Genomic DNA, 11,717 nt, shown 5'->3' on the forward strand with positions numbered 1-11,717 from the left:
CTCAAGCAAATAAAATCAAATAAAAAAATTTAAAATGGCAGAATGGTAGATAAACCACTTGAAAACAGCTTAATGAAGTATCTGTAGTATACTTACTAGAAGACGAAGCAAAAGAAGTGAAACAACTGTCAAAGCAGCAACTACCTGGAGCTTCTAAGAAGCACGCAAACAAAGGGACACACACATGTATCAGATCAACATTAAGTGAGCTCAAGTTCACTGGAATCAGCTTATAACAACCAAGGTCGTAGTCACTTCAGGCAGGATAGTTCTTTAATGGATAAAGAAGCCTCATTCCAAAGCCATTCTCAAACATCTCACATTGTGTGTATGTGTGTATATGTATGTTATCCTGAGGTTTATTAGCTAAAATAGTAATAAGCAAAGCTATAAAACATTTAAATGACTTCTGGAAAGAGAGAGACAGAGACAGAGAGGGGATGCATATGATATGAGGGCCTATGCCAACATGTGAGTGCACAGACAGGGCTGATCTGATTACAACATGGAATTTTAAAAGGAGGTATTGTAAGTTAGAGTTGAACAGAATTGTGGTAGAATGATTTTGTGGTAGAATAGGAATATATTAATTTTACAGTGAAGTGAGGGAAAGGAATTCAGGAAGGCGGAGGAATGTCATCAGAATATCTGCCAACAGCTTGCCTGTGTATTTGCCAGCACCAAAGTTTGTGAAGTCTGTAGAGCAAGCCACATACATTTTCACTGCCAGCATGAAGAGACAGAAGAGGTGATTTTAATAAAGTGACTAGACATTTGTTTTTATTCTGAAAGTTGACTTTTTTTTCTGAACTACTGATGTACAAATTATGGGAGGAAGATAAGAATAGTTACGGAGGTAACCAATTTACACAAGGAAGTAAAAACAAATGTGTGAGTCTACTTATTTTATGGCTGTGTATTTATTGTGAAAAATTCCCAAATTATATATTACCTTACTTGATATTTTAGTAAGTAATTCAGGTCTGAAGCATAAGCTCCAAGAACAGTTACATCCCTACTGCCACAGTTCTTAGTTATGCAAGCTACTTTTACAGAAGTTCTGCCTACTGAAAAAAGGAATAAGGTGCATTGTCAACCTGGCTAGCCATCCTGCTGCCTCTCAGATACACATGCAAATACAAGGAAGGATAGTTTTGTTCTGAGGCTTGAATCAGCCAGAGAAAATCTGTGGTTGGCTGGTGAAATAAAAAGGCAATGCCAAGAAAGCTTAAATTACACTGCTCACAATATACCCATTTTAGGGATAACAGGGAACTTTAGCACCCATCAATTACACTAGCTAATTAAGTATTAAAATAATTAAAAGCAACATAGAACATTGTACATACATATTTAAATCAGTTATCTAATGTGAATTTTTTCGTTAAATGTCAAAGTAATTTAATTGAGTTATCAGTAACTAGATTAACCACACGTGTACTGAAAGTACTGACAATAAACTACTATTGTCAATAAATGATTATGGATAACCACGTTAAGCTGAAATGATATAGTCCCACTGTGTGACTTTACACTATTGCATCAACATCACCTGGATAGCTTATTAAAACATGGACGGCTGGGCTCCACCAGAGTTCCTGTTTCAGTCTGTCTAGGACAGGGACCAAGAGTGCTTTTCTTACTGGTTCCCAGACAACACTGATGCTGGCTGGTGGACCGAGGACCATATTTTCGAAACACTGATTCACACAAACCTACACACTAAAAATTACATAATGTATTCTTATATACATGATGCAAAATACATAGGAAGAGGGCTGGTTTTAATTAACTCTTGAACATATAGATTAGTACACTATTTCAATCCTCCTAAAATGATTTATCAAAATGTAATTATTTTTCCTTATTCAATCATTACTCCATTTCAATGGGTTAAAACCTACTATTTAGTCACTTTAGAAAATATACATAACGCTCATGCCAAGTGAGCTATCTAAAGTAAATAGACACATTATTCCAAATAGCTAATTAAAATGTATTCATTAAAAAGGAATTATCACTCTATAGCATTCTCGGTTTCTTTGGAATGATTAAAGTGCGTAATATCAAGAGGATATTAGTAATGTTCATATAGGTTTGTAGTCTTCAGTCTCACTAACAATCACAGAAATACCTGCACAGGTAAAGCTGCTCTCTCCCCGAGAAACTACAATCCTGACCTTGCTTCTAGCAAGCTATAGAAGAAACAAAATGAGCAGAAAACAAAAGGCTACTCAATTCTCATGGTACCTGGTCAAACATAATTATCATCTCAAGTTTGGAAGAACTCAGAACTTCATTTCCTATTAACACTATTTAACTGGCTCTGATAGGCAAGCACACTGCACTGCAATGAACTACCTTCATCCCTTCTGATTAGAAAATCTGATGCTACTAGGACTCACCCAAACTATGTTTTAACTAGTGATTTCTTTTCATCCAATCAATTTTAATTTAGACTAAAAAGATCATTTCAATACCTTCTCCTTTAACCATACCCATTTGTGCCTAAGGAATCTCACAGACAATAAAATATTCTTTAGTATCCAGATTAGACCTACTATTCATTCGCTGAGATGAAGATACACTTATAGAAGGCTAAATGATTTGATTCTGAAATCTTCTACTTACCCTTCTCCAAAGGAAACTCTAGCAGTGCTTCTTTTATTCTTAAGTCAAAGGAATTTCTGAAGTATTCTATGGCAACCAAGAAATGGAAAAAAAGAAGGGCTAAATGGAAAAAGTAATGGTTGAGATCTGCTAAAATGTTTGCATGTTTTGGTTATAGTAAAAATGAAATTACCAAAAGGGGGTATTATCATGGTAAAAAGGCACTTTCCCATAAGCAATCTATCTATCAAACATAAATGTAAAAAATTCCTGAAAAGCAAATGGAATAAAAACAGGATCTGTGTTAGTGAGACTAGAATGGCATACAGCTAAATCATCAGAGCACTATGGCAATTCACAAACATCATAGATATGATGCTGATGTTCACTCCATCAGGAAGATAATCTCTACACAAACAGGCACAAGATCCTGCTCGTCCACTCACTAGTGTCTATGGGCTTGCGTTTATTTTCTACTGTATCTGCTGAATGGCACAGGGTCTTCATTCACTGACCCCTTCTACATCAGCCAGAGGTACGTTGACAGGAGATGACTGCTTTGCTTGGGGATGAAGCCTATGCTCATGATGTGAGAAAAGATAAGCTCATAAGGGTCAATTAAAAAAAAATCAACTAAGGGAGAGTCATCAGAACAAAAATTTTTATTGGAAAAATGAAAAAACTCTGATTACACCTAGAAAATATTTATAATCATACTGAATCTGAGACTTTATCAAGTCATTTTATTCTCATCCTATTTGATGATGTATTTAACATTCTACTTTTTCAAAATGCATTCTTTTTTTTTTTTAAAGATTTATTTTATTTTTATTACAAAGTCAGATATACTGAGAGGAGGAGAGATAGAGAGGAAGTGGAGCCGCCGGGATTAGAACCAGCGGCCATATGGGATCAAGGAGAGGACCTTAGCCACTAGGTCACGCTGCCGAGCCCTCGAAATGCATTCTTAAAATAATGGCTTAAAAGATCAAAAGGCATTTTACTGAGAGGGACACAGATACAGCTTCTTCCCATTTTCTTCAACATGTTTTCTCTAGGTAGATTTCCAGGTTCTGATGAGCAGAGAATACTACAATAATTCTAAACTACACCACTCTCCTATCTGCCTCAAAATAAAAATAAAATAAAATAAAATGCATGGAGATAGAAGGATGGAAGGATGCAGGGAAAGAAGGAAGGAATAAAGGCAGGGAGGAAGGTAAGGAAAAATCCTTACTAATATTGTTTCTGTAACAAGCCCTTTAAAAACCTGTCCTAGGGAGAATGTGTAAAACAGATTCATATTAGTTGAATAACACAAGACTCTGATCACAAAGTAAAGCTCAGAAGCACAATACGATCTCTAATTATTTTCTTCCTATGTAGGTAGGGTTGAATAATGGAATGACAAAAGGAGTAACATACAAACACACACACACACAAGCTCCAAGGATTTATGCAAGTTGCTGAAAGCAAAAATTGAATGTAATATAAGGATAAATAAAATGTGGTTCACAATTTATTTAGGTCTTTCTGCCATGAGTAAATTTAATAGTGTTGACTGCAAGGCCTTGGCTGAAGCAGGCTCTCCCATACGCAGCTATAACTTGTAACAGTAACTGGGAAGTTGCATCAGCACAAGCATCAACCACTGAGCTAACTCTTCAATAAGAAAAATACTCTTTGTAACCAAATCATATATTCAGAATGTTGTACTCAACATTGACCTTCAGGGATAAGGATCATTTAACAATGTCAAAAAAAATCTATTTGAATAAGAATATGATATAGCATAGCACAGCCCTTGTATAAATAACCACAAAATTTATGAAAATAAAAGTTGGGTTTTCTGCCTCCATCCAACTGAATCACTATAGTTCAGGTATGATCTGTTCTATACTTAAGATATTATAAAACAGAAAATTGGTCCCAGTGACTTGGCATTGTCAATCTTCATTTTATAAAGATAAATCTCTTGTTAAACCACAGAACACAAGACAGCACACAAGCCAGTCTTCTCACCATCACTTTCATCCATAGTGTGATAGCAACATATTCTAGTTGGAGCTTGGTGAATAAATAGATTTCTTGGATCTCTTATGTAATCTCAGGGGGAAAAAAATCAGAAATAAACAGATAATTTTTATTTTTACCATTAAAAATATCTGCTGGGCTTGCTTTCTCTGGTATTATAGAAACCCCCCTAGGGTTAGCATTTTACATTTTAAAGCTGAAGTCCTGGATTGTGTGGCTGATCTTTTTCATAACCTGAACTATAATGGATAAGTTTCCTCCAACAGGGGCCAGGGGAGAAAAGATATACTGAGGAAAATACTTTTGGGTCAGAGAATTTATAAAGTAGCTCTGAATATTACAAGATGAGGAAATGTTATTAAAATTACAAACTTTTTAGTGTCCTTATAAATAAAAGGCATAGAATACAGAAAGCCAATTAATAATAACAGTAACAATAATAACATATTAAATATATAGTGAGCAAAGACTGAATGGCTCATTCTTATGAAACACCACTTGACACAACTGTCTTGATAGGTTTCCTTATGCCCTATTTTGCTGAGTGCAAGACGCAGCAAACACAGCAAGCTGCCTTTAGCCCACTAATGACATCAAAGAACTGCCTGATGGAATGGCCACAGATGAACAGGTCATTTTTTTCAAAAGTTACTTAAATACTCAAAAGACATAACAAACCCCACCCCCCCTCACTGTTATCAGACGTTGTGGTAGAACATCAGACAAACTCACAAATTTACCACAAAAATGTGTGGCAAAAAAAGAATAGTTTATATATATGTATATATATAAATTTCTATATTTATGCCAATGTACTCACTCAGTACAAATAGCAAAATAGTATACCATTTCCTAAATACAAAATATAGCTTTCCAAAAAAATGAAACACACATTAGATATAAACCATCCAAAACTTGAACGATTGAAAACTGTATTCAAAATTAAATGACCCAGAGTAGGTCTCTTTCTGATAAGTTCCCTTCATATCGGCAAGAAGCCTGTACTACTGAAAACGTAATTCAATGCCTCTCAATCAGAGAGAGAAAGAAAGAAAAGGTTTGGGTGGAGGGAAGAATATATAAGAAGAGAAAAAACAAAACAAAACGAAAATTAGAAGACAAGCACTTTCTAAGAACAAAGGAAGACCACATAAAAGGAGAAAAATCTGGCTATATATAAACAAAACCAACACCACATAATTCAATACAGTTCAACTAAGTGTAAAGGGGAGGAAAAATAGAAACTAAACAGAAAAGTAGCCTTCATTCACAATTAACAGGCTATTTTTAATACACTAAAAAAGAAAGAAACACACACACACAAGGATACTAAAACATTACATCAACACATAGAAGCCACACACACACGTTGGCCTTACACTGCACTGACAGCTTTCCACATGCCAAAAGGAAAACAGAACATAAGCACAGGTCCAAACACAGGTGGTCATGACAAGCAGGCATCCCACCAGTGGAAAGAACACCCAAAACTGTGTAAGTAATGCTACAACTGCAAGTTCTGGAGTGTGTTAGTTTGCTCTTCAGAGATGTAACAAGAGTGAAATTTTCATTTGAATCCAAGGATATGACCCTGTAAAGCCTAAGGCTTGTGGGAACCATCAGGTGTGGGACCACTTCAAACTGTAAAGCACTGAGGTGACAAAGGAATTGCACTCACTGCAGCTTAGGGAGAAGAGATGTTTCACCAAGTTTTGTTTGCCTTTTCTTTTTAAAATGGAAACTGATATTATTTTTTTTATCATAGGGAAAATTCTGAAGACTTTAGAACAGCACCGTTCATGGGAAAATTATGCATTGTTACTCAGGAATCAACTGCCAATAATTCCTAGTAAGTACTTCTTGTCCTGTGCTGCAGGACTGCAAGGTCACCCGCAATCTAAGTGGCCTTTTCCTTTAAGTTGCTACAGGGTCACAAAGCCAGCAGTATATTAGTACTTGCCTAAAGTAAGTGAAAACGAGGTGGGAAATAATTTAGATGCATATAAAAAGGGAGTATCAGCCTAAGGGTGGGGAAGAAAACAAACTCAAATTACTCTGTCAGTTTAAACTACTGTAGAAGGATGCAGCAACATAATTTACCATATATTATCCCCTTCATTTCTACAGAGTAAGATAATTATTTCTTTATGCAAGTTATGGCTACACCCCATAGTAATAAAAACACAGAGACCTAACAACTCTCTGAAATTTACAATCAGTAGCAGGCCAGCTGTTTCCAGTTTTGTCAGTGTGTCATCTGCCTCTGTGTGACAGAGTCCTCTTATCGGTGTCCAGTTTTCAGTACAGCTCACTCTGAATGTTACCCCTTCAGTTTCTCCCTGAAAAAGATTTCCTTCAATTTGGCCACTAGCTGTGCTTTCTACACTGAAAAACATCACAGCCTTAGCTACTACTGAAGTTTACTTTTTCAAAAGTCATTACTTGATTAAAATAATGCAGGAAAGAAAATAACCAGGAACAGAAGTAAACATGACAAATACTATTTCCTAATAGCAATAATAACTGAGTGGTTAGTCCAGCCTTGAACTTAAACTGTACTGTTAAAGAAACTGTGCCAAGGAAAATAATAATTTAGTCAGCTGGCAACTCAAATAGATTCTCAGTCATCACTGTGATTAGGAATACAAAATACAAGGTGTTAACGTTGGTGGCTACTCACTGCAACAGGCAGCACAGGTGTGCTCTTTTGCAGCCAGAGTAAGATCTATCCATTTACTCAAATATAGTTCTGCTTATTTTGTTTTTAAAATAAGTTCAATGATCCTCGTGGAACCACAAGCTCTCATGACATCTTGGAATCAGGATTTTCTTCATGAAATTTCTAAAAAAAAGAAAAAGTTTACTATAACTTACTAGGGAGGGAAAGCATTTATAAAATGCCTGTCACCTTAAATGCGACCAAAGTATATTACAGTACTATAAATGCTCTAATTTTTACTCTTTATCATAAGCAGACTTTTCTGACTCAAAATTACTTTTTTAAGAAAGGGGAAATAAGGCATAATCATCTCTTATATACACCACAAATAAAACATTTTGCACATCCATCAGAGTTTTGTCATTCCAAGGTTTGTTGTTTATAGAGTCAGCAGGAATGTCCAACATTAAGAATAAAACTATAATAACATCATTCAGAGTAAATTATTCCAAGTAACTTAAGCACCAACTTGAGAGCAAATAATTATTTTAAAGCAACAGAGTTTAAGCAGTGTTATTTCTTAACTCCAATATGTTCATGAAAAAATTTTTTGATGCTTTTCAAGAAGAAGCCACAATGTAATACTTACATATCCAGTTAAAATGAGCCAGTCAAGTTGTTCCCTTGGTTTTGCAATGAAACAAGCAAATCAATCTTTTCCATGTTCTGGTTGGTGTTTAGAGAGGATGCCAGGGGAGAATTCTCTGGCATCTGCTGAGAAAGAAGTGTTGTCACAGGTGACTGGCTCTCGTTTTGTGGTTGGCCTGGCTGACTTATGGCCATCAATTGATCTGGCAATGTAGCTGGTCCAGAGGTTAAAAGCTGACTACAGTCTGCAGAGACATTGAAAACAGAAGCTACCTGATTAGTTAAAGTTCATGGGAAGATCATTCATTAGAACGTTGTTTCCTCAGTTTATTACTGAAAGTGAGGTACCTAATGGTCCAAGGGAAAAGTTTATAGAATGACACTGAAATTCATTTCAGGTTTCCCTCTAAGTAGTATAATTATACAATTTGCTTTTTTATTATCAAATCTTATATAATTTTCTTATTGCAAAAACATTAAAAGTGGCTGTTTACCTCCTTAAAAACTACTTCATTTTAAATTAGTTGAAATATTATCCATTATTGTTGCCACATTTTTCTTCAAATTTATTGCTTAAACTGGCAAACAAAGATATCTATATACATTACTACATCTAACCCTTCCAATGTTTGTCAAGTGTGCAAAATTATCAACATTTCAAATGTGGAAACCCAGTCCCATAAATGTCAAATAATGTGTCCAATACCTCATACTATGTAAGCAGCAATAGTCTAACTAGAATCTGTGTTCTTAATACTACCTTATTTTGCTTCCTTTTAATAATAGCAACCTGACCTTTTCAATTAAGTCACAAGAAATTAGAAAGAGTTTCTTACTATTTTGAATGCCAAACAAGAACATTCCCGAAGTCTGCTGAGATGAGCCAGGAGAATTCTGTAATTGGTTCATTGTACCTCCTGCGGTGTTGTGAAATAAAGGAGCCTGTGGCTGAGGTGAAGAAGTGGCTCCTTGGATTCCCGGCAAGTTGTTCTGAGAGGAATACAGAGGAGACTGCTGCATGTCCTGTTGGTTTATACTGGTTTGCAATGCAGACATGGATGCTGGAGACAGAAACAGTGTTACTTGTTGTTCTTGGGAATTTGGTGATCCTTGTACCAATTGAATCTGAGGAGAGCTGTGGAACAAGGAGGTCTGTGGTGATTCAGACTGGCTGGGACCTGGGTTTTGAAGAGACGAAACTGGGGGCTGATTTTGGAATTGCATTGGCTGCTGTTCTTGATTCATTGGAGCCATGTTGCTTTGTTGGTGAAAAATTGCCTGGTTCTGTTGTTCCTGGCTGGCCATCGGATTTTGATTTGGGCTGAATATCATGTTTGGTGGTGGCTGCTTTTGAGATGCCATTGCAGCCATAGTATTTTGATTGCTGAACAACATGCTTTGCTGCTGTTGCTGCTGCTGCTGCTGCTGTTGTGCTTGCTGCTGTTGCTGCTGCTGCTGCTGCTCCTGGGCTGGAGAGTTGCTCTGCATTGCCACCATTGAATGCTGTGACTGGAAAATTGTTCCTTGTTGGTTCTGAGGCATTGCATTAGGTGGAAGAGAGCCCAGGGATACTTGTGGCTGAAATAAACTTTGTTGGGAAGATTGTGTCTGTTCCTGTGAAAGCATAGGATTCTGGATGTGTGTTATTGCAGTCTGCTGTTGGAAAGCAGCTTGTTGTTCAGTGTTTGATGTTGACTGAAGAGGAGAAATGGAGTTCTGGGCTGCAAAAAATGAAATCTGTTCTTCTTGGGCTACTGTGTTAGCTTGAAGATTATTCATAGGACTTTGGGAAAGAAATATGTTGGGTGACTGCTGGTCCTGAGGAACTGAAGAGCCCTGTAACACAGTCATGGTGCTTTGAGAGTGAAACATTGAAGACTGAATTTGTTCAGAGGAATTTGTGGAAGTCTGACTATGGACAATGGGATTTGGACTGTGAAAAATAGAGCCTTGAGCTTCCTGGGAAAGGTTCTGAGCATCGGCAATAGGATTCTGAGTGTGAAAAAGCTGAGCCTGTGAATGAGAAGACTGCTGTAAAAAATTCCCAGATTGAAGTGACATCATCTCACTACTCTGCTGGAATAAACCATTATTTTGTTGCTGGGTACCACTATTCTGAACACTCATCATACTTTTTGTAGATGGAAAAAGGTTAACTTGAGATGGACTGTCTCCATTATGTTGCATTTGGACCATGGTCTGAAAGACACTGCTCTGAATCTGTTTTGCTTGTGCTCCAGTTTCTTCTCCATCTCCCGAACTTGATGTCTGAAAAATAGAGGTGCCAGGGGTTGCAACCTGCTGTGTTGTGGTTGTAGAAGTTTCATTTCCTGAAACTGCAGGAGAAGAAGAAAACAATTCACACTGCATCTGCATGTCCTCACTGGAAGACAATGCACTCATCATATGAGAAGGCTGTTGGTAAACAGGCGACTGCTGAAGGTTTCCACTTGCTGAGGCAGTTGAAGGAAATAGCTCTGACTGGATCTGAGCAGCTGCCTGGCAGATACTCTGTTGCATCTCCATCACCATTGCAGCCGACGACTCCATCACTTGCTGTTGCTGTTGCTGCTGTTGTTGGCTTGACAATGCGTTTTCAGACTGTGGATGAACACTTTCAGCTCGTCCAGGTATTAAGTTATCTGGCCTGGTATGGACTGTTGGCTCTGTTGAGGAGAATATTCCAGGGCTTACGCTATTTTGAATTTGACTGACTTGTTGAAAAATGTCTGCACTAAGCTGTTCTTGAACATTCTCATTACCATCTGGAGCAGAAAATAAAACTGAAGATAACTGTTGTTGTGCCTCTAAAACTTGTTGGACCAAGTCAACACTTCCACTGTTGGCACTAGCACTACTGCCTGCAAAATTTCCTGCTTGTAACTGCTGAATAGTACTCTGTAGCTGACTCACACTATTTGGTGACGGAAAAATATTTGGTGAAATCTGCTGCTGTAAAGTCTGTGCTTGTTCTTGTAGTGGTGGCTGTTGTTGTGGTGCCTCAGTCAGTTGTGACAAATTAACCACTGTGCCATCCGACTGTAACACTTCTCTAGATTGGGTTTCTCTTGTCTGAAACTGTGTAGCCTGCTGCAGTAAGGCCTCACTGTTGGGCAGCTGACTAGAGGCAGAAACTGCTGGAAAAGTACCGGCCTGTGAGATGTCCTGTGTTTGGATAGTCGTCAGGGTCTCTGGGTTGTATGCCTTAGCCTGGATCTGCTGCTGCTTTTCATTTTCAGACGATAAATGGGAAGATGATGGAGATGAAAAGGACGCATTTCCTGCTATATTAGAGATATTTTCTAAAGTTTGCTGAGTTGATCCAACTGTCTTAGTAGTCTAAAAAAATAAAAATTCCCAAGTAATACTTAATATACATTTACTAATCATTATTGTTCTAAAAATACATTTAGGTTCAATTTTCCATTTTATAGTATAATTTAGAAAACAAGTAAAACACTAGCATTTTACATAACATGGGATTTTATTATCATCAGGAGATACATACATTTAAGATTTATTTATCTATTTGAAAGGCAGAGTGAGAAAAAGAGAAAGAATGACAGACAGTGCATTCACCAGCGCACTCTCCAAACACCTGCAATATCTAAGGCTGGGCTAGGCCAAACCAGGAGCCTAGAACTCTATCTGGGTTTCCCACATAAAAGGCAAGAGCCCAAGTGTTTGGGCCATCATCTGTTGGCTTCCAGCAACGTTAGCAGGAAGCTGGACTGAAGCAGAGAACCTGGGACTTGAACCAGCACTC

The 11,717-nt window shown here is 37.3% G+C and overlaps 1 protein-coding gene across 7 annotated transcripts in view; it reads right to left on the reverse strand.

The window, feature by feature from the left end:
- Positions 1-431: 431 nt before the first annotated feature.
- NFAT5 (nuclear factor of activated T cells 5) overlaps positions 432-11,717 on the reverse strand; it is an 89,513-nt gene continuing 78,227 nt past the window's right edge. For 6 of the 7 annotated variants that reach the window (XM_004583987.3, XM_004583986.2, XM_004583985.2 and 3 more), the window contains 3 exons: positions 8,788-11,290; positions 7,953-8,196; positions 6,120-7,486 (listed from right to left, as the gene is read on the reverse strand). In XM_004583987.3, the coding sequence (XP_004584044.2) occupies positions 7,961-8,196; positions 8,788-11,290 (2,739 nt within the window). In that variant the 3' untranslated portion in view covers positions 6,120-7,486; positions 7,953-7,960. Of the gene's footprint in view, positions 2,698-6,119; positions 7,487-7,952; positions 8,197-8,787; positions 11,291-11,717 lie in introns of those variants that run through there. The other variant, XM_058675109.1, reaches the window with a different exon arrangement.

Source organism: Ochotona princeps, chromosome 16 (assembly GCF_030435755.1).
Source record: "Ochotona princeps isolate mOchPri1 chromosome 16, mOchPri1.hap1, whole genome shotgun sequence".
In the NCBI taxonomy this organism is placed as follows: Eukaryota; Metazoa; Chordata; class Mammalia; order Lagomorpha; family Ochotonidae; genus Ochotona; species Ochotona princeps.